Source organism: Oncorhynchus masou, chromosome 3, assembly GCF_036934945.1.
Source record: "Oncorhynchus masou masou isolate Uvic2021 chromosome 3, UVic_Omas_1.1, whole genome shotgun sequence".
In the NCBI taxonomy this organism is placed as follows: domain Eukaryota; kingdom Metazoa; phylum Chordata; class Actinopteri; order Salmoniformes; family Salmonidae; genus Oncorhynchus; species Oncorhynchus masou.
Window position 1 is genome coordinate 23263146 of NC_088214.1, and position 27133 is coordinate 23290278.

A 27133-nucleotide genomic window follows, 5' to 3' on the forward strand; every position below is an offset into this window, starting at 1 on the left:
GCTTCGCAAATAAGGATGGTGCCAGGTTTCCTCCAGATGTGACGCTTGGCATTCAGGCCAAAGATAATCTTGTTTCTCATGGTCTGGGAGTCTTTAGGTGCATTTTGGCAAACTCCAAGTGGGCTGGCATGTGCCTTTTACTGAGGACTGGCTTCCGTCTGGCAACTCTACCATAAAGGCCTGCAGAAATGTTTTGGTACCCTTCCCCAGATCTGTGACTCGACACAATCCTGTTTCAGAGCTCTATGGACAATTCCTTAGACCTCATGGCTTGGTTTTTGCTCTGACGTGCACTGTAAACTGTGGGACCTTGAAGAGACTGTGTGTGTGTCACCGTTTACACCCTCTCCGGCCTCTAGGTAATCAGGATGCTGATTTTGCTGCACACCTGTCACCATCGTCAAGCGCACGAGCGCCTCATGACACTCACCTGGACTTCATCACCTCCTTGATTATCTTCCCGCTATCTGTCACTCCCCTTGGATCTTTCCTCAGGTGTTATTGACTCTGTTTTCATGTCAGTGTGTTGTTTGTTTGGTGTTTTGTTTATTTATTAATGAATTAAAACACTCACTCCCTGTACTTGCTTCCCGACTCTCAGCGCACTCATTACACTGTGCCTTTCCAAATCATGTCCAATCAATTGAATTTACCACAGGTGGACTCCAAGTTGCAGAAGCATCTCAAGGATGGTCAATGGAAACAGGATGCACCTGAGCTCAATTTCAAGTCTCACATTTCTGTTTTATATTTTTAAATGTGTAAAAAAAACTAAAAACCTGTTTTCGCTTTGTCATTATTGGGTATTGTGTGTAGATTTCTGATAATTATTTTATTTAATACATTTTAGAACAATGTGGATAAAGTCAAAGGGCCTGAATATTTTCTGAAGGCACTGTATTCCCTGAACACGGATCAAGTTTATTTATCGTAGCTTTCAGCAGTTCAATTCATCATCATTGAGATTATGCAATGATAGAAAGAGAGAGTTTACTCTTGAAATACATGACACGTTCCTATCTTAATTCCCCTGGAACAGAATGGAGTTATAAAATACTTTGCATGATAACTGCACTAAGGATTAAATTAACATTACAAAATAGCTGTATCTGTCTACTTGCTTTAATTTTTTTTGATATAGAAAAAACAGAAACAATTATTTCAATTTTAAATCCATTGCATGGGACAGTTGATAGTTGAGAAAAAAAAGCCAAGAGGACATTCCATTGTTTTCAGACAACAATTCATTACCGATACAATGCTTCCCCCTATTGGTAACATTTGTTCACTGTGATTTCTTTCGAAATAACCAATTTGCTTATCGTGCATGGCTCACACCAAACCACAAGCTTTGAGCAGCTGATCACATGTTAAATCACACCTCTGTACTGTTATTTTCACAGACTGAAAGAGGGTGGAGTACTAGACGAGGAATGCGTCCCGTCGTCGATGTAACCAACTGAGTAATCACGGGCGGGGTACTTTTTCATAAATGAAACCGTCATTCCGATACCTACAATGGAAGACGCATACAGACACAATTAGGTTACTGTTGATTGGTGTAAGGATATTCCACCCTCTCATCCTCGCCCTTGACAGAAACACTTATACTTATTGTTCCTGCGTGTGGTTTCGTCACTATAGTCTTGATGTTTCGAATGGTAGTAACAAAAATGGCACGGAACTTAAATGTCAATTTATGCATCTTTTTGGTAAGTACATATGAAATTAAAGTTTTTCTGTAATTTTGACATTTGATATGGATTTGTCAACTTCCTTCGAGTCTATGAATGTAATTGAATTGGCAAACGTAACATTTATTTTGTGCAGTTGTGTAATGTTAGACTGTATATCACTGGCAAGGTGCGGCTTGTTGATACATCTACCTATGCAGACTATGTTCTTGAAAATGTAAATGTCTCATTCTTTTGGATCCAATAATAGACAATACAAATGATTGCAGTACGATATTTGTAACACAACTATGGTATGATATGCACCTTGTGGGAATGAACAATACCTCTCTCGTGTGTTAACTGCAGATCATCTCATGTGTGGACTCCTGCTTTATCCCCGGCTCCATACAAGCAGCAGTACCTCAGACAGTACCAGTTGGGCATGTTATTTCAAAAGGTAACTAAACATTCACAAATACTCCAGTCCTGTCAAACTTTGTATGTAATTGATACTGAATGAAACAATCAATATAGTCATACACTTTTTATAACCAGTTGACATCCTTAATCATCCTTAATCATAATCATAATCTTGGTTAGGATAATTCATGTTGTTTTTAGTAATTGTACAGTTCATAACATTTCTTTCTCTCTCATTGTTCAGTTGATGTCAACAACTGTGACACCAAGACCTTGCATTTTACCTCTTGTGACCCGGACTTCACAGTACAGGCAGATGGAACTATAGTAACAGTCCACATCACTATGGTACCAGCCAATGGCAGGACATTCTCAGTGCAGTTTCAGGACCCCAATGGTCAGAAGAAAAACATGGATGTTTACCTCGTCCTGAACTCTAGAAAAGTAAGGTGGATTCCACATTGGCTGAGAGTAAAAGATGTTGAAGATGCTGGTTCTATCCTTTTGAAATAAGTACTGTATTATGTTTGTAGTGTCGTGACTTTTTGTGACTTTCACCCCGCATGTTTCAGGTATTGAAAGATGGTCTACTAAAGCGCTCCAAAAGACGTTGGAGCCCTCTGCCCTTCAACATCATAGAAAACGACGTCCCTCCATTTCCAAAGGAAGTTGATCTGGTAATGTCCTTCAAATAAGTTACAACTTCCATTACTTTCAGCACATTCTGTCTATTTGTATATGGACAATAAACCGAAGCTTTGTCCATATTTCATGTAATGTAGTCATAACACACTCCTACATGGGCAACAGCCAAATTATCCTCTACCTGTGCTTTCAATTCTCCTTACCCATGATCCACTTTATTTCTCACTCTTTCTCACTTGTGGCTAAGGCACATTCTGTACCTGTATGCTCCACGCCCTCACCAGATGGTACACACCCATACACACCCAACCACATACATGTATACACAGGAATAGTGGGCACGGTTAATCTATTAATATAATATCCCAATGGATGTTGTGTGAGTATTCACTTTTTAGAAGAAAATAATACAGGCCTTTTTTAACAATGAAAAGGCTTTGTCTGAATTAAATCAAATGAGCCATGTGACATTGCTACACACAAGTGTATAACATGACATTTGACATTCTTCATTTAATAAAGCAACACACTTTTGAATGTAGTTTGTATGACTTGCGCCCCATAACAAAGACATACCGGTAGTCTACACATGTTTCACACATGTAGCTTGCTGTTATTGTCTGGCAATTTAAGGGGCAGAGGCTCCATGTAGGCCTAGCCTAGCAGGTGAAGTGGGATATTTCTAATCAATGCAAAATGGAATTAAAAATGTCTGAATGAAGTAACCTTAATGAGAAGAAGTAGACTACATTGAGCAACCAACAGCTAGGCTGTTTAATCCGAATGGAGTTGTTGTAGACAAGAAACTGTGCAGAAGGGAGTTGTGCTTCAAATATAGCAGTTCTGAAACATCTTTAATTGAGCCTCTCATTCTACTTAATTGCCGGCCTCAACACGTTACGGAGATAGATTAAATTACTGCATAGGAAGCTCTGGGGACAGGTTGTCTGGATATTGGAAAGACAATACATTGGCAAATGCAAACAGATTATCACCATTAGTAGACAACAGTTCTTGAGGGCTTGAACAAAAAAAATCTGTTTGTGATTTCGTCCATGTTGGTGAACCGGCGATTGAATTATGTGGTTGCAATATCAAAATATATTATGACACCAGGGGAGTCTTTCAAGTTGGATTTATTTGTATTTAATTTCATCTGAATATTTCAGCCCATTTGTGTATAGGCTGTTAGTCAGACAAACCCACTAAATTCAACATTAAATAGTGGCTGAATTTATCCTCAAGTAGACTACTTTTTTCCTCATTGTTTGGCTATTTGATGTGTATTTTTTAAAAGTTCTAAATAGCAGCTAAATACAGTATATAGCTATAGATAGTACACTGCATAATGAAACAATATAGTAAGCTAGTGTTCTGAGTGTGGACTGACTGTATGTATGGCCTATTATTTGGCTTTAATAGACAAAGAACTTTCTATCAAAGGAGAGAGCGTGAGGGCGGCTCATGTCATGCAGGTTCAGGTAGCCTAAACAGGACAGTTGTATATTCTAAAAAATCTATTGGTATTTGATTAGTATTGTAAGGGAATTCTGCCCTACGTTATACAAGAGACCACAGGAAACTTCTTTGATCAGAGGTTTGCAACCCGGAGTATAATTACAGGGTATAATTACAGGTAGAATCATAATGTATAGATATAATAAAAGCAGTTGTAATACAGGCACAGTGTTTGATGATTTTGATGTTAGGACAACTGAATAACCTGTGGCCCTGCAAACACCGACTATCGCGTATCTATGCTCGCCTAAGGTAGCAACCTTCATTGGGCCCATAGTGTCTAACGCAATTTGTTTCCATGGTATTGCATGTTTAATGTGTTGCCCTGCCTGCCTACCAATGTTGCTTGCTTTTTGTTCCTGGCATGTAGTACATTGTTGACAAAGGTCAGTAACTTCCATTTTAACATAGGGAATACCTTCTTGTCTAAGCCTTTTCATAAAGATCCTAGGGCCTAAATGTCTCCAATTTATGTGTAAAGCCTTAAGTTGATCTTTTTCATGGTGAATTAGTACGACCCTTCGGACTAATTCATCCACTTCCTGGTTGCCAAATTCGTTACATTTTCCCTGAGCTGTTTTACCGTCCTTGGTATGAGCTTTTTGGTGAGTTACTAAAACTTCGGCCTTGTCCATTAACTCATGGATTTTACGCCATTCTCCATCATTGAGGAGAGTTGTATTTTTTGCTCCTCTGTAGTCGTTATTTTGCCATATAGTTTTTTCTGATGTCATACCAGGGAAACAATAATAGCTATCCGTGACTACCTCAAATCTTTTAAGGTTAGAAGTGGTGCAGTGTAGCAAAGCTTCTAACACTACCATTACCTCTGCCTTTTGTGCCGTTCCCTCCATTCGGCCTCTTTTTCTGATGAGGGTGTCTCCTGTTTCTATATTTTTTATAATAAAACCCCACACAGTGGGACCTGATTTCTCACTGCCGTCTGTAAAAACCACTATGTCTCTGGGGTTTTCTATGTTTGTGGCCTTCCTCTTTTGTACCACGGGAGGAGGCCCTTCTTCCGTTTCTTGGTTTGATACAAACTACATTTCACCATTTGTCCCAACTAGTTGTGGTTACTTCCCTCAACTAGTTGTGCCCACATTTTGTTAAGTTAATTGTCCTTTATTATTATGTCCTGGCCTTGGGCTAGGGCCATTATTTTATTCCAACATATTTCCAACAGCGCCATTTTGGCTCCTTCCGTGTCATATTTTTGTATGGTGCCTTTAAGGGGTTTATTAAAACACTTAATAGTCCTTTCAGATTCTTCATTAGAGGTTAGTAGGTTACCGTCTTTAAACTGCTGTATTTTTATTTCACCTAGCTTTTCTATTATTTGATTAATATTTTTCTCTGGTAAGTCCGTTTCTGTTCTGACCCTCTCTATTTAGTCTGGAACATTTACAGGTTTAAAATGGTTGATTATTTTCATATCTTTTTGTTGTCCTTCTGGAAATTTTACCCTGAGGGTACCCACTGTACCCATCTATAAGAAAAGTCTTGCCCACTATCGGTACTTTTAAGTTTCTTTCCAGGGTTCCCGTTAAGCAGTTTGCACTTTTTCATTTCCTACCAGGGTTCGCCTCTTTCCACTTAGCATAATCTTCTCTCCTTTGAGTTTTATCTTCCTGTGTGAGGGCTCCCAAGGCCGCTACGTCCAGGGAGGCTGGTTTTTGGGGGTCCCCCGGTTTTAACACCTGATGGTCCTGCTGCCATATTGTCACGTGGCTTGGTGTCTTTCTTTTGCCAGGTAGTTTTACCTCCATCCTTTTGGGGTGGTTTGGGTTTGGGTTGGAAGGGCGGTTTACTCTGAGCCTGTGGCCCTGCTTGGGTTTGCTGCTGGGGTTGCTGCCTTGCCCTATCTCTTCTCCCTGGTTTAGTGGGTACCCCTGCGTCTCCTGATGTGTCCACTCTTTGCACTGAGGCTGTCTTTTTTCTTTGACTAGCCTTTTCTAGGTTAGCCTCTCTTTGCATTATTTGCATCTATGTAAAATCCCATTCCCCTACTCCTGTGTCGATGTCTAACTGACCTAATAAATTTGCACATGGATCCTGGACGAGCCCCCACTCTTTCACTGGTGCTCTTAGACTGATAATCCTTCAATATAGTTATGTCTATGTTTAACTTCCTCTTTTAACAATTGCTGCTTTAATGGCTGTGGTTTAAAATCTGCCTTTTTCGCTTCCGCATCTGGTTCCTGTTGCCGCAGCTAATACTGTCGGTACCAGATAGAGTTTCTGCTTCCACATTTTGACTGACTGTCTCACTGTCTCCCTGTTTGCACTAATTCATTTTATAGAACTCAACATTTATATGTAGTAATCTATAAAATAATGATATAGTTCAGCTTAATTAACCTGATACTCTCAATGATCCTGGATCACAACAGATGCCATATACCCTTGTCATCTTTCTACTATTTAAAGACAATCCAGTAATTTACCATCCCTAGGAACTGCAACATATTTCTTTTCATAATTAAATGTAATGCTTATAAAATCACTCTTTTTCTACCTTCATCTTTTTTTCCTTCTTTACCTTGAGGTTTTGTATAAGATTTCCTATTTAGTTATAAACTCTATAGTACTTTTCTTATTTCCACATTTACCTTTCCATTGCCATTGCTCTTATAGGGTTCCCAAAGAGTAGACTCTTCACCTCGCCATTGCTCTTATAGGGTTCCTAATCAGTAGACTCTTCAACCCGCCATTACTCTTATAGGGTTCCTAATCAGTAGACTCTTCAACCCACCATTACTCTTATAGGGTTCCTAATCAGTAGACTCTTCAACCCACCATTACTCTTATAGGGTTCCCAATCAGTAGACTCTTCAACCCACCATTACTCTTATAGGGTTCCCAATCAGTAGACTCTTCAACCAGCCATTGCTCTTATAGGGTTCCTAATCAGTAGACTCTTCAACCCACCATTACTCTTATAGGGTTCCCAATCAGTAGACTCTTCAACCCACCATTACTCTTATAGGGTTCCTAATCAGTAGACTCTTCAACCCACCATTACTCTTATAGGGTTCCCAATCAGTAGACTCTTCAACCCACCATTGCTCTTATAGGGTTCCCAATCAGTAGACTCTTCAACCCGCCATTGCTCTTATAGGGTTCCTAATCAGTAGACTCTTCAACCCACCATTACTCTTATAGGGTTCCTAATCAGTAGACTCTTCAACCCACCATTACTCTTATAGGGTTCCCAATCAGTAGACTCTTCAACCCACCATTACTCTTATAGGGTTCCCAATCAGTAGACTCTTCAACCCACCATTACTCTTATAGGGTTCCTAATCAGTAGACTCTTCAACCAGCCATTACTCTTATAGGGTTCACAATCAGTAGACTCTTCAACCCGCCATTACTCTTATAGGGTTCACAATCAGTAGACTCTTCAACCAGCCATTACTCTTATAGGGTTCCCAATCACTCTAGTATCTAGACAAACAATTTACGATTTAATGCCTACACCCTTCGGTTAATACTGCTTGAATATTAATACAGAGTAACTTTGCTTTTTACAATATACATGAGTTGGCTGTCCAATCCTTTAAATAGTCTTTTGTGTAGAAACTAGACTTGTTCCCCTAGAACAGGAGTGTCAGAGGCGTTCTCTCCCCTAGGGTTTTGGGTCTAGTTTCTACTTTTTATTCAATATTTGCAAGTCACACAGTTGTACACGTTATTACAGTTTCCTCTTTGTCCTTAATCTATAACATCAACAATCATCAAAACACTTACTACTATTAATGCCTTATATGTATTACAACAAGCGGTTAATTACCTTAGCGCTGGTTGACCTGGTTGGTCCCCAAAGAGCATGTTCTTCCACTCACAATTTCTCCAGAGGCTTATCCAATCACTTAGTATCTGTTTCTCCTACTAGAGGTTGTACTATGATTTACTGATTCGTGAAGAGAACGGTTCGATACAAAAAAACCTTATAACACCACTGTTGCTATTCACGCACCTGGTTAGGAGGTGGATTTATTCAGCACGGGGAGTGTGGAGGGGAGTTGTCTCAGTATGTCTCGTTCAGAAATCAGAAGTCGAGATACAATTGTTCTAGAGTATGAAAGTCAGATATGACCTTTTAGGTTGATGATAGTTGAAGTATCACAAGCTGTCTGTCGGTGATAAGTCAAGTAGCACTATCATGCCCTCTTAAGGAAGGCACTCTCCTTATATACCTTTCCCTTGGACCAGGTCGGCTTTAGCGCAATGTCATATTCTAACCTTGTGGCGAGCTATTTGTAAAGGGTTAGCTTGACATGTTACTCTGAAACATTACTAATGACAGATGCATCCTCTATCCCCAACTCTTGCATCAGTTTAACCCATTCAAAGTCTACTGTTAGTCTAGCTCTTCTTCGTTCCGTCGATTGCCCGCTCCCTCCCCCCTAGACCTCACAACCATAAAGGGCAATGTGTTCTATAACTGATTCAAGTATTTTTAACCAGATCCTAATTGGTATGTCAAATTTTATGTTCATTTTGATGGCAAGGCCCTTCTTGCCTTGTCCCTCAGCTCATTCACAGCTTTGTTGAAGTTACCTTGGTCTAAACATCAGCGCCACAGGTATGTCTTTTTTTTGTGTGCTCTTGGGCAACGGTGTCTAGATGGAATCAGACGCTCATGCCAAATTGAGTCAAAGGCTTTTTTTTTAAATCAACAAAGCATGAGAAGACTTTGCCTTTGTTTTTGTTTGTTTGTTTGTCAATTAAGGTGTCTGTCGTACAGTAATTTGGTAAAAAGCCAATTTGACATTTTCTCAGTACATTGTTTTTACTGAGGAAATGTATGAGTCTGCCATTAATGATAATGCAGAGGATTTCCCCAAAGTTCATGTTGACGCATATCCCACGGTAGTTATTGGGGTCAAATTTGTCTCCACTTTTGTGGATTTTTTTGTGGATTGGGGTGATCAGTCTTTGGTTCCAAATATTGGGGAAGATGCCAGAGCTAAAAATGATGTTAAAGCCAATTAGGCCGTCATTGTAAGTAAGAATTTGTTTTTAACTGACTTGCCTAGTTAAATAAAGGTTAAATACATGTAAAAAAATTGTTGTCTGGATATTTTATAATTTCATTGAGGATACCATCAACACCACAGGCCTTTTGGGTTGGAGGGTTTGTTTTTTTGTCCTTTAGTTCATTCAATGTAATTGGAGAATTCAGTGGGTTCTGGTAGTCTTTAATAGTTGATTCTATGGTTTGTATTTGATCGTGTATATGTTTTTGCTGTTTGTTCTGTGTTATAGGGACAAAAAGATTGGAGATGTGGTTTACCCATACATCAGCGTTTTGGATAGATAACTCTTTGTGTTGTTCTTTGTTAAGTGTTTTCCTATTTTTACAGAAGTGGTTAGTCTATGGATTCTTCTATTACGTTGATCTGATTTCTGACGTGCTGTTCCTTCTTTATCCGTAGTGTATTTCTGTATTGTTTTAGTGATTCACCATAGTGAAGGCGTAGACTCAGGTTTTCTGTGTCTCTACATTTTGCAAAACAGAAATGGTCATACCCGCCGAGCAAGTAAAAAGGTCTAAAGCATTATAATTGTTGACTAAGTGTTCTGTGTCAAAAGGCCGATTACTGGCAAAATATTAGAATTGGGCTGCCTGTGTAAACACTAGGGATGGGTTTTAGAAATATTTTCACTATTCAAATAATATCATGATTTTTGGAGAGGATATAGAAATACATGTGTGCTTTCTGTGAAACCTTTGAGAAAAGTTATTCTAAACAGCACTTGTTTGTTTCGCGATTCGGGAGAGCTGCAGCAGGGCGTGGGAAGGGCTGCAGTCAATGTGTGTGAGATGGGAGGTAGGAAGATCAGATCTATGCGCCTCCTGCTCACCCCATACCCGCCACTCCTGCCAAAAGGGCCTCGACATGGAAGTCACACATACGCCCAGGCTGTGATCAGGCAAACAGGCCCAACCCCCCCACTCTTACACTAGCCCAAGCCAATGACATGTACCAGATGCTCAGCAGGCTCTGCTCACACTTACTGGTCTGAGGCCAAACCATACGACTAACAATCATGGCAAATGGTGTGATAAAGATTGCAAAAACCAAGGAAAGAAATTGAGAAACATATCCAACCAAAAACACATCATTACTGTACAATTTTCTAACCCGAATGATATGATTATCCCACTGCTTGTTGAAGCTTGTCCCCAGATAATATTTGATCGTTTTCTGGTCTAGGTTGCATCTGATTCTTCTGCCGCATACAAGGTGTACTACACCCTCAGTGGGCCTGGTGTGACAGAGGACCCTGTGGGTGTGTTTAGTGTGGTAAAGGAAACTGGGATGCTGAAGGTCCACAGAGCTGTTGACCGCGAGCTTACCCCTCAGTTTATAGTGAGTAGTAGACAACAATTATTGCTTTATTGCTTTATTATTTAATAATTGATTATCTATGATAATAAAACATGACATCTCTTTTTTCAGTTTCAAGCCAGAGTGTTTGACAGATACACCAACCAGGAGACAGACTTACCATTACCCATCACAGTGAATGTAGACGATGTGAATGACAATGCACCAACTTTCACTGGACAACTGCAGTTTACTGTGCTGGAACAAAGCAACACAGGTGAGAAACATACAGCTGAAGTAAGAAATACCTTTAGCCTCTGTAATACAGTACATAGAAAAAGTGCCATATGTTTCACAAATTAGTACATTTACAGATACATTTGTCACACATCCAGACATTCATTTGAAACTGGAACTTGTGGATATGAACTAATAGCCTATGTGTTGTGATGTGTTCCATTGCAGGTACCGTTGTGGGGAAGGTGAATGCCATAGACAAAGACGAGCCTGAGACAGACCACACTAAGATCAGGTACTCCCTCCTCTCTGGGACCAACCTGTTCTACATCAACCCAGAGACAGGAGTCATCAGCACCAAAACAGACACTCTTGACAGAGAGGTGAGTGTTAGTCTCCTCTTCGTACTTTCAAAATATCTCACTTAGTTTTCCAGGGTTCCACATTGGTGGCCACTGCTATCATTGTTTGAATTATTCATGTTTTAATATACAGTGCACAGAACATTAGGAACACTCTGTCCCTGACATAGACTGACCAGGTGAATCCAGGTGAAAGCTACGATCCCTTGTTGAAGTCACCTGTTAAATCCACTTCTATCAGTGTAGATAAAGATGAGGAGACAGGTTAAAGAAGAATTGTTAAGCCTTGAGACAATTGAGACATGGATTGCGTGTATGTGCCATTCAGAGAGTGAATGAGCAAGACAAAATATTTCAGTGCCTTTGAACAGGGTATGGTAGTAGGTGCCAGGTTCACCCGTTTGAGTGTGTCAAGAACAGCAACAAGGTTGGATGTTTCAACAGTTTCCCGTGTGTATCAAGAAATGTTCCACCACCCAAAGGACATCCAGTTGACTTGACACAAATGTGGGAAGCTTTGGAGTCAACATGGACCAGAATCCCTGTGGAATGCTTTCAATACCTTGTAGAGTCCATGCCCCAACGAATTGAGGCTGTTCTGAAGGCAAAATAGGTGCAACTCAATATTGGGAAGGTGTTCCTAATGTTTTGTGCACTCAGTGTATATTTGAACTAAATGTATATTTGGGGATTTTGTTTTTCAGGTGAACGACAAACATTTAGTGACAGTGGACATCAGAGACATGAATGGCGCTCTGAATGGTCTATCAAACACGGCTACAGCCACAATAGTTGTTGGAGATATCAACGACAACCCTCCCACTTTTAAAAAGACATCTGTAAGGAAAAAATAATCATCTTGAATATTTATTTATTTATTACAGTAATGACAATTTTATATCGCAGCTTATTTGGCAGCAAAACAATAGTTATGGTGAAAATGTGCTATATTTTGTTTGCTATAGAGTATGGATATTCAATATACCTCAGTCAGATAATTGAACATGCTGCTTTCCTCTTGCAGTATAATGTGAGTGTTATGGAGAACCAAGAGAAAGGCCTCATCCTCAGAATCCCTATTGAAGACAAGGACTTAATTGGCACACCAAACTGGAACTCTGAGTTCATCATCACTAAGGGGAACGAAAATGGGAACTTCAGGATGGAAAGAGACCCAAAAACAAATGAAGGGCTAATTTACCTAACAAAGGTGAGTTGGTACTCACAATTAACCAATATTTTTGATCTGATCTTGACTTTCATATTTATTTTTAAAATAAGGCAAATTATCCCATAACATAAAGAGAGTCAAAATCTTGAAACAAAATACTTATTGTATTCCGGCGCCGACAGAGATGGCCGCCTCGCTTCGCGTTCCTAGGAAACTATGCAGTTTTTTGTTTTTTTACGTGTTATTTCTTACATTAGTACCCCAGGTCATCTTAGGTTTCATTACATACAGTCTAGAAGAACTACTGTATATAAGATCAGCGTCAACTCACCATCAGTACGACCAAGAATATGTTTTTCGCGACGCGGATCCTGTGTTCTGCCTTACAAACAGGACAACGGAATGGATCGCATGCAGCGACCCAAAAAAACGACTCCGAAAAAGAGGGAAACATGGCGGTCTTCTGGTCAGACTACGGAGACGGGCACATCGTGCCCCACTTCCTAGCATTCTTCTTGCCAATGTCCAGTCTCTTGACAACAAGGTTGATGAAATCCGAGCAAGGGTAGCATTCCAGAGGGACATCAGAGACTGTAACGTTCGGTGCTTCACGGAAACATGGCTCACTGGAGAGACGCTATCCGAAGCGGTGCAGCCAACGTGTTTCTCCAAGCATCGCGCCGACAGAAACAAACACCTTTCTGGTAAGAAGAGGGGTGGGGGTGTATGCCTTATGGCTAACGAGGCATGGTGCGATGAAAGAAACATACAGGAACTCAAATCCTTCTGTTCACCTGATTTAGAATTCCTCACAATCAAATGTAGACCGCATTATCTACCAAGAGAATTCTCTTCGATTATAATCACAGCCGTATATATCCCCCCAAGCAGACACATCGATGGCTCTGAACGAACTTTATTTAACTCTTTGCAAACTGGAAACCATTTATCCGGAGGCTGCATTCATTGTTGTTGGGGATTTTAACAAGGCTAATCTGAAAACAAGACTCCCTAAATTTTATCAGCATATCGATTGCGCAACCAGGGGCGGAAAAACCTTGGATCACTGTTACTCTAACTTCCGCGATGCATATAAGGCCCTGCCCCGCCCCCTTTCGGAAAAGCTGACCACGACTCCATTTTGCTGATACCTGCCTACAGACAAAAGCTAAAAAAAGAAGCTCCCACGCTGAGGTCTGTCCAACGCTGGTCCGACCAAGCTGTCTCCACACTCCAAGACTGCTTCCATCACGTGGACTGGGACATGTTTCGTATTGCGTCAGATAACAACATTGACGAATACGCTGATTCGGTGTGCGAGTTCATTAGAACGTGCGTTGAAGATGTCGTTCCCATAGCAACGATTAAAACATTCCCTAACCAGAAACCTTGGATTGATGGCAGCATTCGCGTGAAACTGAAAGCGCGAACGACTGCTTTCAATCAGGGCAAGGTGTCTGGTAACATGACTGAATACAAACAATGCAGCTATTCCCTCCGTAAGGCTATCAAACAAGCTAAGCGTCAGTACAGAGACAAAGTAGAATCCCAATTCAACGGCTCAGACACAAGAGGCATGTGGCAGGGTCTACAGTCAATCACGGACTACAGGAAGAAATCCAGCCCAGTCACGGACCAGGATGTCTTGCTCCCAGGCAGACTAAATAACTTTTTTGCCCGCTTTGAGGACAATACAGTGCCACTGACACTGCCTGCAACGGAAAAATGCGGTCTCTCCTTCACTGCAGCCGAGGTGAGTAAAACATTTAAACGTGTTAACCCTCGCAAGGCTGCAGGCCCAGACGGCATCCCCAGCCGCGCCCTCAGAGCCTGCGCAGACCAGCTGGCTGGTGTGTTTACGGATATATTCAATCAATCCCTATACCAGTCTGCTGTTCCCACATGCTTCAAGAGGGCCACCATTGTTCCTGTTCCCAAGAAAGCTAAGGTAACTGAGCTAAACGACTACCGCCCCGTAGCACTCACTTCCGTCATCATGAAGTGCTTTGAGAGACTAGTCAAGGACCATATCACCTCCACCCTACCTGACACCCTAGACCCACTCCAATTTGCTTACCGCTCAAATAGGTCCACAGACGATGCAATCTCAACCACACTGCACACTGCCCTAACCCATCTGGACAAGAGGAATACCTATGTGAGAATGCTGTTCATCGACTACAGCTCGGCATTCAACACCATAGTACCCTCCAAGCTCGTCATCAAGCTCGAGACCCTGGGTCTCGACCCCGCCCTGTGCAACTGGGTACTGGACTTCCTGACGGGCCGCCCCCAGGTGGTGAGGGTAGGTAACAACATCTCCTCCCCGCTGATCCTCAACACTGGGGCCCCACAAGGGTGCGTTCTGAGCCCTCTCCTGTACTCCCTGTTCACCCACGACTGCGTGGCCACGCACGCCTCCAACTCAATTATCAAGTTTGCGGACTACACAACAGTGGTAGGCTTGATTACCAACAACGACGAGACGGCCTACATGGAGGAGGTGAGGGCCCCCGGAGTGTGGTGTCAGGAAAATAACCTCACACTCAACGTCAACAAAACTAAGGAGATGATTGTGGACTTCAGGAAACAGCAGAGGGGACACCACCCTAACCACATCGATGGAACAGTAGTGGAGAGAGTAGCAAGTTTTAAGTTCCTCGGCATACACATCACAGACAAACTGAATTGGTCCACTCACACAGACAGCATCGTGAAGAAGGCGCAGCAGCGCCTCTTCAACCTCAGGAGGCTGAAAAAATTTGGCTTGTCACCAAAAGCACTCACAAACTTCTACAGATGCACAATCGAGAGCATCCTGGCGGGCTGTATCACCGCCTGGTACGGCAACTGCTCCGCCCTCAACCGTAAGGCTCTCCAGAGGGTAGTGAGGTCTGCACAACGCATCACCGGGGCAAACTACCTGCCCTCCAGGACACCTACACCACCCGATGTTACAGGAAGGCCATAAAGATCATCAAGGACATCAACCACCCGAGCAACTGCCTGTTCACCCCGCTATCATCCAGAAGGCGAGGTCAGTACAGGTGCATCAAAGCTGGGACCGAGAGACTGAAAAACAGCTTCTATCTCAAGGCCATCAGACTGTTAAACAGCCACCACTAACATTGAGTGGCTGCTGCCAACACACTGACACTGACTCAACTCCAGCCACTTTAATAATGGGAATTGATGGGAAATGATGTAAATATATCACTAGCCACTTTAAACAACGCTACCTTATATAATGTTACTTACCCTACATTATTCATCTCATGCATATGTATATACTGTACTCTATATCATCGACTGCATCCTTATGTAATACATGTATCACTAGCCACTTTAACTATGCCATTTTGTTTACATACTCATCTCATATGTATATACTGTACTCGATACCATGTACTGTATCTTGCCTATGCTGCTCTGTACCATCACTCATTCATATATCCTTATGTACATATTCTTTATCCCCTTACACTGTGTATAAGACAGTAGTTTAGGAATTGTTAGTTAGATTACTTGTTGGTTATTACTGCATTGTCGGAACTAGAAGCACAAGCATTTCGCTGCACTCGCATTAACATCTGCTAACCATGTGTATGTGACAAATAAAATTTGATTTGATTTGATTATTTACTCTTATTTACTCTTGTACAATGACAATGTCATTGATGGCTGATAGTCCAATAATAATGCAATAAAATGACACTCCTTGTCTTCGCTGTGTCACCAGCCTCTAGACTACGAGAAGACCAAGAACCTAAAGCTGGATGTGATGGCCCGTAACCAGGCTGAGCTGAGTGGGACCAATGCCAAGTGGGTGTCCATCCCTGTGGATGTCACAGTGGGGGACGTGGACGAGGGACCAGAGTTCACTGCGCCCACCGTACGATTTACTGTCCAGGAGAATACTCCAAACGACACCCTGATCGGAACATACACTGCTGTAGACCCAGAGACCAAGAGCAGCGCTGGCATCAAGTAAGATCTTAGTTTACCTCAATGTCATACTTTATTAGCCTGGTTCCAGATCTGTTTGTGCAGTCTTGCGATATGACCATAGGAGATGGCATATTGTCTGACCATATTGATAATGGTCATAGTAATAATATGATGTTTCAATAGAAAATAGAGGTACTGTGAAATTGTTTATTTTGTATTTTTTTTATTTAACATTTATTTAACCAGGTAAGCTAGTTGAGAACAAGTTCTCATTTGCAACTGCGACCTGGCCAAGATAAAGCATAGCAGTTCGACACATACAACAACACAGAGTTACACATGGAATGAACAGTCAATAATACAGTAAAAAAAATAAAACAAAGTCTATATACAGTGAGTGCAAATAAGGTCAAATAAGGGAGTTAAGGCAATAAATAGGCCATGGTGGCGAAGTAATAACAATATGGCAATTAAACACTGGAATGGTAGATGTGCAAAAGATGGATGTGCAAGTAGAGATACTGTGGTGCAAAAGGAGCAAAATAAATAAATTAAGTTTGTGAATGAGGTAGATAGATGGGCTGTATACAGATGGGCTATGAACAGGTGCAGTGATCTGTGAGCTGCTCTGACAGCTGGTTCTTAAAGCTAGTGAGGGAGATGGGAATCTCCAGCTTCAGTGATTTTTTCCAGTTCGTTCCAGTCAGTGGCAGCAGAGAACTGGAAGGAAAGGCGACCAAAGGAGGAATTGGCTTTGGGGGTGACCAGTGAGATATACCTGCTGGAGCGCGTGCTACGAGTGGGTGCTGCTATGGTGACCAGCGAGCTGAGATAAGGTGGGGCTTTACCTAGCAGAGACTTGTAGATAACCTGTAGCCAGTGGGTTTGGCGACGAGTATGAAGCGAGGGCCAGCCAACGAGAGCGTATAGGTCGCAGTGGTGAGTAGTGTATGGGGATTAGATGGCAAAATGGATGGCACTGTGATAGACTACATCCAGTTTGCTGAGTAGAGTGTTGGAGGATATTTTATAGATGACATCATCGAAGTCAAGGATCGATAGGATGGTCAGTTTTACGAGGGTATGTTTGGCAGCATGAGTGAAGGAAGCTTTGTTGCGAAATAGGAAGCCGATTCTAGATTTCATTTTTGATTGGAGATGCTTAATGTGAGTCTGGAAGGAGAGTTTACAGTCTAGCCAGACACCTAGGTATTTGTAGTTATCCACGTATTCTAAGTCAGAGCCGTCCAGAGTAGTGATTCTGGATGGGCGGGCGGGCTGGTGCGGGCTGGTGCGGGCAATGATCGGTTGAATAGCATGCATTTAGTTTTATTTGTGTTTAAGAGCAGTTGGAGGCCACGGAAGGAGAGTTGTATGGCATTGAAGCTCATCTGGAGATTAGTTAACACAGTGTCCAAAGAAGGGCCAGAAGTATACAAAATGGTGTCATCTGCGTAGAGGTGGATCAGAGAATCACCAGCAGCAAGAGCGACATCATTCATGTATACAGAGAAGAGAGTCAGCCCGAAAATTGAACCCTGTGGCACCCCCATAGAGACTGCCAGAGGTCCGGACAACAGGCCCTCCGATTTGACACACTGAGCTCTATCAGAGAAGGAAGTAGTTGGTGAACCAGGCGAGGCAATCATTTGAGAAACCAAGGCTGTTGAGTCTGCCAATAAGAATGTGGAGATTTACAGAATCAAAAGCCTTGGCCAGGTCGATGAATACAGCTGCACAGTAATGTCTCTTATCGATGGCGGTTATGATATCGTTAAGGACCTTGAGTGTGGCTGAGGTGCACCCATGACCAGCTCGGAAACCAGATTGCATAGCGGAGAAGGTACGATGTGATTCAAAATGGTCAGTAATCTGTTTGTTAACTTGGCTTTCAAAGACCTTAGAGTTGCAGGGTAGGATAGATATAGGTCTGTAGTAGTTTGGGTCTAGAGTGTCTCCCCCTTTAAAGAGGAGGATGACCGTGGCAGCTTTCAAATCTTTGGGAATCTCAGACGATACGAAAGATAGGTTGAACAGGCTAGTAATAGGGGTTGCAACATTTTTAGAAAGAGAGGGTCCAGATTGTCTGTCCTGGCTGATTTGTAGGTGTCCAGATTTTTCAGCTCTTTCAAAATATCAGCTATCTGGATATGGGTGAAGGAGAAATGGTGGGGGCTTGAGCGGGTTGCTGTGAAGGGTGCCGGGCAGTTGACCGGGGTAGGGGTAGCCAGGTGGAAAGCATGGCCAGCCGTAGAGAAATGCTTATTGAAATTCTCAATTATAGTGGATTTGTCGGTTGTAACAGTGTTTCCTAGCCACAGAGAAGTGGGTAGCTGGGAGGAGGTGCTCTTATTCTCCATGGACTTTACAGTGTCCCAGAACTTTTTTGAGTTTGTACTGCAGGATGCAAATTTCTGTTTAAAAAATCTAGCCTTAGCTTTCCTAACTGCCTGTGTATATTGGTTCCTAACTTCCCTGAAAAGTTGCATATCACGGAGGCTATTCAATGCTAATGCAGAACACCACAGGATGTTTTTGTGCTGGTCATGGGCAGACAGGCCTGGAGTGAACCAAGGGCTATATATATTCCTGGTTCTACATTTTTTAAATGGGGCATGCCTATTTAAGATGGTGATGAAGGCACTTTTAAAGAATAACCAGGCATCCTCTACTGTCGGGATGAGGTCAATGTCATTTCAGGATACCCGGCCAGGTCGATTAGAAAGGCCTGGTAGCAGAAGTGTTTTAGGGAGCGTTTGACAGTGATGAGGGGTGGTCGTTTGCTCGCAGACCGATTACGGATGCAGTCAATGAGCCATTGATCGCTGAGATCTTGGTTGAAAACAGCAGAGGTGTATTTGGAGGGTGAGTTAGATAGGATGATATCTATGAGGGTGCCCGTGTTTACGGATTTGGGGTGATATCTGGTAGGTTCATTGATAAGTTCTGTGAGATTGAGGGTATCAAGCTTAGATTGTAGGATGGCCGGGGTGTTAAGCATGTCCCAGTTAAGGTCACCTAGCAGCACGAGCTCAGAAGATAGATGGGGGGCAATCAAATCACATATGGCGTCGGGGGCACAGCTAGGGGGCAGTGGGTGGTCTATAGCAAGCGGCAACGGTGAGAGACTTGTTTCTGAAAAGGTACATTTTTAGAAGTAGAAGCTCAAATTGTTTGGGTACAATTTTTGGTGGACTTCCAAAGCCAGGATTCAGACACGGCTAGGACATCCGGATTGGTGGAGTGTGCTAGGGTAGTGAATAAAACAAACTTAGGGAGGAGGCTTCTAATGTTAACATGCATGAAAATATGGTATGCCATGTTTTTTTTCTCTCTCCAGCACTTGATGGCAGAATTGCACCATGATGCTCATGAATGCTTTAATACCGTCTTCTCTCTCTCTGTTCCCTCTCAGGTATTACAAGGTCTCAGACCCGGCTTCATGGATCAATGTCGATGAAAGCACTGGACAGCTGAAGATCGCCAACACAATCGACAGGGAGTCCCACTTCGTAGTGGATGGTGTTTACAACATCACTATGAAAGCTGTGGATGCCAGTAAGTAGATGTTGTTACACATTGTCTCGCATGTGTATTTATTCCATTTCTGTGTAGTCAAATATGCATCACTATTTGGATGATCTTAACTCATCTATTGCTTTAAAAACTTTGGGCCTGGTAGCATAAAACATCTTAAGTGTTTCCTTTAAGGATTTACCCTTACCCGAGGGAATTGTTTAAAGGCGTTGCATAGAGCCCCTCAAATGTATTACTTTAGTAAGGGCATACTTAAGGGATTTTACCCCAGAGTTTCTAAACCCAGAGGCGCACCATCACGAGACTTCCGGTAACGCTTGCAAAAGAGACTAAACAGACCAGGCCGGAGATTGGGCTTTGAGATGTCAATGAGTGAAATGAAAAATTCTTCCTTAGTTGTTAATTTTCTCTATCTAAAGGCACAACCTAGATTTGAGCCAGTGTCTTAAGTAGTTGAACCTGTTATTACTCCAACCTCATGAATGGCAAACTGACATGCTTTCATTTGAGTCAAAAACAACTTTATATCGAAGGAAAGCCTTTGCTGTGACTGCCTGCAAATACGCAGTTCGGTGCGAGACGACTGTTAGACCCGACAAAGTGTTTCTGAGCATGAGGTTGAATAGCCAACGTCGCCATTACATCGCCTACATGTGTGATTGGGGGATTTCTGGGTTTACAGTAGTTTGAAAGCATGTATGGCAGAATAAGTCTATGGTTACCATGGAGACGACCATCACTGATTGAATGTCTCGTCAAAGAGATCACGTTTATTTTAAGAGATCGCAAAATAGAACTACATTCAAGACAGGAGAAACAAATTGATTCAGAAGATAATAAAACATGTTTCTTGTAGATTTTTTTTCTCAACTTGTTTCTATTACTTTCTAGCATGTCAAGCTAACTTACAGAGTACGTAGCTGGCTACAGTGCCTTCAGATATTATTCATACCCCTTGACATATTCCACATTTTGTTGTGTTAGACTGATTTTAAAAATGTATTTAAAAAAAATGCTCACCCATCTACACACAATACCGCATAATGACAAGTGAAAACATGTTTTGGAAATATTTGCTAATTTATAGAAAATGACATCTCTAATTTACATAAGTATTCACACCCATGAGTCAGTACAGGTTAGAATCACCTTTGGCAGCGATTACAGCTGTGAGTCTTTCTGGGTAAGTCTTTAAGAGCTTTGCACACCTGGATTATACAATATTTGCACATTATTATTTTTTAAATTCAAGTTCTGTCAAGTTGGTTGTTGGTCAATGCTAGACAGACATTTTCAAGTCTTGCCATAGATCTTCATGCTGATTTAAGTCAGGATGCAAATTTGGAATATTTTTTATTCTGTACAGGCTGTCTTTTCACTCTGCAATTTAGGTTAGTATTGTGGAGTAAATACATTGTTGTTGATACATCCTAAGTTGTCTCCTATCACAGCCATTAAATTATCATAGCCATTAATCTCCCCATGTACCCCCCCCCAAAAAAAAAATCTGGGGCTGCCTCTCGTGCACTCTTCCTCGAGCCAACTCCTCGTAGCATCGCCGCTCAGCTTTGGCTGCCTCCAGCTCCTCTTTAGGACGACGATACTCTCCCGGCTGAGCCCATGGTCCCTTACCATCCAAGATTTCCTCCCATGTCCAGGAGTCCATTCCTCCACGCTGCTTGGTCCTTTGGTGGTGGGTAATTCTGTAACGGTTGTCGTTGGTGGACCAAGGTGCAGCGTGGTACGTGTTCATGATGTTTTAATTACACTGAACACTAGAACAAAAATAACTAACAAAATGGAACAAATGAAAAACAGTCCTGTCTGGTACAGAGACGCAGACAGAAAACAACTACCCACAAACACAGGTGGGAACAGGCTACCAAAGTATGGTTCTCAATCAGAGACAACGAAAGACAGCTGCCTCTAATTGGGAACCATACCAGGCCAAACACAGAAATACAAAACATAGAACAAAACATAGAATGCCCACCCCAACTCACACCCTGACCAAACCAAAATAGAGACATAAAAAAGGAACTAAGGTCAGGACGTGACAGGAGGCTTGGCTTGAAGCGCTGGGCATCTTGTTATGACATGCATTATCTGAATTAGGCCCACAGAATGGAACTTTGAATGTCTTTCATCTTCCGAGAGTTGGCTTTATGTTGGTCAAACCGGAGAACAGTGGAGTTAACTGCCTTGCTCAGGGGGAAAACGACAGAGTTTTAGCTCGGGGATTTGATCCAGACACCTTTCGGTTACTGGCCCAACACTCCTAACCACTTGCCTATTAACCGGTTTGACTAGATTGAATGATGCTTACTGTACATATTCATAGTTAACCTGTTGCGTCGCGCAATCCCGGATCCGGGATTCTATTTATAGCCTCAAGCTCATTAGCATAACGCAACGTTAACTATTCATGAAAATCGCAAATGAAATGAAATAAATATATTTGCTCTCAAGCTTAGACTTTTGTTAACAACACTGTCATCTCAGATTTTCAAAATATGCTTTTCAACCATAGCTAAACAAGCATTTGTGTAAGAGTATTGATTGCTAACATAGCTATAAGCCTAGAATTCAGCCAGCAACATTTTCACAAAAACAAGAAAATCATTCAAATAAAATCATTTACCTTTGAAGAACTTCAGATGTTTTCAATAAGGAGACTCTCAGTTAGATAGCAAATGTTCAGTTTTTGAAAAAAATATTATTTGTGTAGGACAAATCACTCCGTTTTGTTCACGTTTGGCTATGAAAAAAACCTGTATGCAGTTATAGCCTCAAGCTCATTAGCATAATGTAACGTTAACGATTTCTGAAAATCGCAAATAAAATGAAAATAATGCACCTGCTCTCATCTTAGCCTTTTCTTAACAACACTGTCATCTCAGATTTTCAAAATATGCTTTTGAACCATATCAATTCACTAATTTGTGTAAGAGTATCCTAAGCTAGCTTAGCATTTTGAGTAGCATTTAGCACGCAACATTTTCACAAAAACCAGATAACCAAATAAATAAAATCATTTACCTTTGAAGAGCTTCGGATGTTTTCAATGAGGAGACTCTCAGTTACATAGCAAATGTTCAGTTTTTCCTGAAAGAATCTTTGTGTAGGAGAAATCGCTCCGTTTTGTACATCACATTTGGCTACCGAAACGAACCGAAAATTCAGTCACCAACAACGTCAAACTTTTTCCGAATTAACTCCATAATATCGACCGAAACATGGCAAACGTTGTTTGGAATCAATCCTCAGGGTGTTTTTTCACATATCTCTTCATTGATATATCGTTCGTGGAAGCCTGCTTTCTTCTCTGAATTCCATGGAAAAATACTTGCAGCTGAGGTTTGCGCACCAATTTCGGCGCAGGACACCGGGCGGACACCTGGTAAATGTGGTCTCTTATGGTCAATCTTCCAATGATATGCCTACAAATACGTCACAATGCTGCAGACACCTTGGGGAAACGACAGAAAGGACAGGCTCATTCCTCTCGCATTCACAGCCATATAAGGAGACAATGGAAAACGGAGCCTCAAAAATCCTGCTGATTTCCTGGATGCCGTTTCATCTTGGTTTTGCCTGTAGCTCACGTTCTAGGGCACGCACAGAGAATATCTTTGCAGTTCTGGAAATATCAATTATATGCATAGTCGAGCATCTTTTTGTGACAAAATATTGCGCTTAAAACGGGCACGTCTTTTTATCCAAAAATGATATAGCGCCCCTAGAGTTTCAAGAGGCTAATGAAGCACATATGGGTCCTGATGGGCTCCCTTTTCCCCTTAACTTAAGATGTGTTATGCAACCGGCCCCAGGGACCTAGTTATATCCTCCCAGCTAATAGTATGCTAATCCTGCATTTGCTTTCTCTCACTGCCTCTATCACTGTAACAATTATTAACACTCTATAACAAAGAAGAGACAAAGCATCATAAATATAGCTAACAACACCACTGTGCCCTATTCCATTTCCTCAAGGCCTCCTTTTACTGACATGTTGATATGGGAGTGCGTTTGCACAACTTGTATTACACCACAGAGGATGAGAGGTTGTCGTCGTCTTTACGCCTTGACTGATGTTACCTAATACGTAACACATTCTGGTGTTAGCTTCAACCACCCCCTCCACTCTCGCCAATGTTCGATTTATGTTCACACACAACACAATAACTCTTTGTGTGTTGTTTAAGAGACAGGATGATGAGTATAATAGTCCATCTGTTACACCTGGAGTGATCACGTCATTGAGGTCCATGACATTGTGTTACTCGGTTCTATTCCAGATGTGCTGATTATGTTTTTTTGGTCATATGCTATCTACTGGCCCTTATCTCTGTTTTGCATTTATAACGACTGGGAAAATATCAGTACTGTGTGCCATCTGTAACTGAACTTTCAAGTTTTCCCATTTATTGCCATGTGTGATAGTGAATAGATTGGAAATCTGACTCACTCAAGCTCTCACAATAAAAATCAGCAAGAAGGCATTGTGTTATCTTGTTTCTTACATATGTCTCCTTTCTCCTAGGTCGGAAGACAGGTACAGGGACGGTGATTATTCAAGTGGAAGACATGAACGACCACGTCCCAGACATCCTCTCTAAAGACCTGGTGTTGTGTGAGAAGGATGGGGGAGAGATGGGCTCTGTGTTGGTGGTAGCAGAAGACAAGGACCAAGCTCCCTTCTCCGCCCCCTTCAGCTTCAAACTGGGAGAGAAACATGATGACAAATGGGCTGTGAAGCCACTTAACAGTATGAAAATGATTCCTACCTCCTGACTCCATTGCATCTCTTTATTAATTGATGTCTTGCAAATATGATTGAAAAAGTGATGCAGTTATTTAATGGGAAGAAGTCCATAAATGTACAATTTATAAATTATAATGACTAGTCAGTGTCATACATTCTTGAATACAACTTTAAAGCCGAAATACTCTCTAGAGATGCAACCTCAACAGAGCCACGTTGCACAGAACCTGTTAACTGACATTCTTTAGCGACATTTCTTCTTAGAGCCAGGAGTTTTAGTCCTTATAGTATAATCTCACCTGGAAATCTAGTACACAAACTCCTGTCCCTAACAACAGTGTAATTCCTCCTCAGGCACTGCAGTGATGTTGGCGCAAACTAAGGAGCTCCCCACCGGCCTATACACTGTCCCCCTGATGGTGGGGGACCTGCAGGGCTTTGGAAGTACCCAGACTGTGACGGTCCGGATCTGCCGCTGCAGGAACGGAGCGTGTCTGGCCCAACAGAACTCCACATCTTTGGGGGTGTGGGGCATCCTGGCCATGTTGCTCGGTCTGGCTTTGCTACTTCTACTCTGTGAGTCTCCACTGGGCTATTATGGACATTCATATTATTTATGTAGCCCTGACAGGTTGGTGTCGAAGCAAATAATAAGATAGGACAACATATAAAACTGATGAGAGATTAGAAATTGAATGGTGAAGTCTTAAATAGCTGACATCAGCTAGTATGGCTGTATTCCTTACCAAATGACTCGTGCGTCTTGTCCATCTGACAGCCTTGTTGTTGCAGTGCCACTCACACACTTTCTTGTTGGTTCTTTATCGCAGGTATCCTTTGTGCATTCGTGTGTGTGACGAAGAATGAGAAAATGAAGCTGGAGGATATGGGAGACAGTGGTGGTATCCTGCTGACGTCTAACATTGAGGCCCTAGGTGATGCAGTGGTAAGGCTGTGATATTGAAAGTATTACAAACACATTTCTCATGGTCATGAAATCAAAGCAGATTTCAGATCCTTGTTTGTATTCATATGTCTCCTCTTTAGGATTCAAATCTCATCATTGTTCCAAAGTCTGGGTTTGACCGTTCAGTGAAGGGATCCATGATTGACATGGGGTGGGCTGGAGCTAAGAACTTGGGTAAGATGGGAGGAGACCTGGGCACTCAACAGCAGTCCGGCAGCAGTGTCATTGTGACCGATATGCAGAACGGCTTCTCTGACCGATACAACGGCAGTCAATACGGTGGACAAAATGGCGGTGGACAATATGGTGTAGATCAATATGGTGGCGGACAATATGCCAGTGGCAATATGACTTTTGACAACACACGTTTCATGAAGTTCAACCGTCAAACCAACGGGCTGTTTCTACAACAGGTAAAACAACTCAAACAATGTCAATGTGTTTACTTTAGTCTGAGTAAACACCGTAAATGGATAATATCGTCATGATCACATTTTCTGCCTTTTCTCTAAGGCTTAATATAGTGCTTACTATTGGTGAAAGTCTAGACAATTCCGATGTGTAATGTTGGCTTACTTATTGGCGAAACCCTTGGCTTCTGTGTCAGCTTTCATGTATCTCGTCTGGTTGGTGAAAGGTTTGTCTGTTCTCAGTGTAATATCCCGTGGAAGGAAGTAATATCACCTACTCTAATATCTTCCTCCCCCCTTCGGTCTAGTCCTTGTCTGCTCCCTATGGACTAATAACAACATGCATTCTCCTCTCTCCACCTCATCTTTTACCCTGTCTGCTACCTTGTCCATCCTGTCTCGTATCATGTTTACCTGGTCTACCTTTTCTTTGCAGAAGTTGGCTTACCTAGGGACGGAAGAGGAGGGACGGTACGCCGATGACATCATCCACGCGTACGGCTTCGAGGGGGTGGGGTCTCCAGCTGGCTCGGTGGGCTGCTGCAGTGACCAAGTCAACCCGGAAGACCTGGACTTCCTGAACACACTGGGGCCAAAGTTCAAGGTGTTAGCTGAGGTCTGCACTAACAAATGAACCAGGAAGATCTATTGCAATATTGTTTTTACTACAGAAAGTGTTCTCTCATGTTTGTTTTTTGTTGATAATTATGAATTATCAGAGGGTTGGCATGCTATTATTATCAAAGGTGATACAAAACATTGAGTCAGTCATCACACTGAATTGCTCAAACTGTTTGTTGGTTAGAGCCTTTTGCACTGGAAAGTACTATGTATTGTAAATAGTGTACATTTACTGATTTAAGTGCCAAAGATAAGATTTTTTTTTGTAAATTGTGGTAAAAGTTTCAGTGTTGTAGAATCAAATGTTTGTTTATGAGATGCTGTAAAAACAGTACTTGAATGTTAGATTAGATGAGATTTTTCTAATTACCTATGAACTGAATGGGATACAAACATTACTAAATAAAGTCTATATTTCTCTTTCAATGTTGGATAACCTGAACAATTATGCCTTGCACTTATTGTTTTGTACCATTGTACGTTCTGTACAAGTCAACACATGATAATGAAATAAG

The 27133-nt window shown here is 41.9% G+C and overlaps 1 protein-coding gene across 1 annotated transcript; it reads left to right on the forward strand.

The window, feature by feature from the left end:
* The first annotated feature begins 1415 nt into the window (after positions 1–1415).
* Positions 1416–27044, forward strand: LOC135513033 (desmocollin 2-like protein). The gene is made up of 16 exons (XM_064935687.1): positions 1416–1712; positions 2043–2133; positions 2341–2540; positions 2669–2773; positions 10487–10642; positions 10733–10877; positions 11066–11220; positions 11904–12038; positions 12224–12409; positions 16110–16357; positions 19734–19876; positions 24399–24623; positions 24975–25196; positions 25451–25566; positions 25668–26000; positions 26434–27044. Exons 1-16 carry the CDS (start codon positions 1650–1652, stop codon positions 26629–26631), a joined length of 2721 nt encoding a protein of 906 aa, XP_064791759.1. The 5' UTR covers positions 1416–1649; the 3' UTR covers positions 26632–27044.
* Positions 27045–27133: the final 89 nt, after the last annotated feature.

What these genes read in the sequence shown, in the direction of transcription:
- LOC135513033 (XM_064935687.1), top strand. Translation starts at nt 1,650, where the DNA reads ATGTTTCGAATGGTAGTAACAAAAATGGCACGGAACTTAAATGTCAAT. An exon ending in TGGGCATGTTATTTCAAAAG is followed by an intron (nt 2,134 to 2,340) that starts GTAACTAAACAT and finishes CTCATTGTTCAG; the next exon opens with TTGATGTCAACAACTGTGAC. An exon ending in GGCTAATTTACCTAACAAAG is followed by an intron (nt 12,410 to 16,109) that starts GTGAGTTGGTAC and finishes CTGTGTCACCAG; the next exon opens with CCTCTAGACTACGAGAAGAC.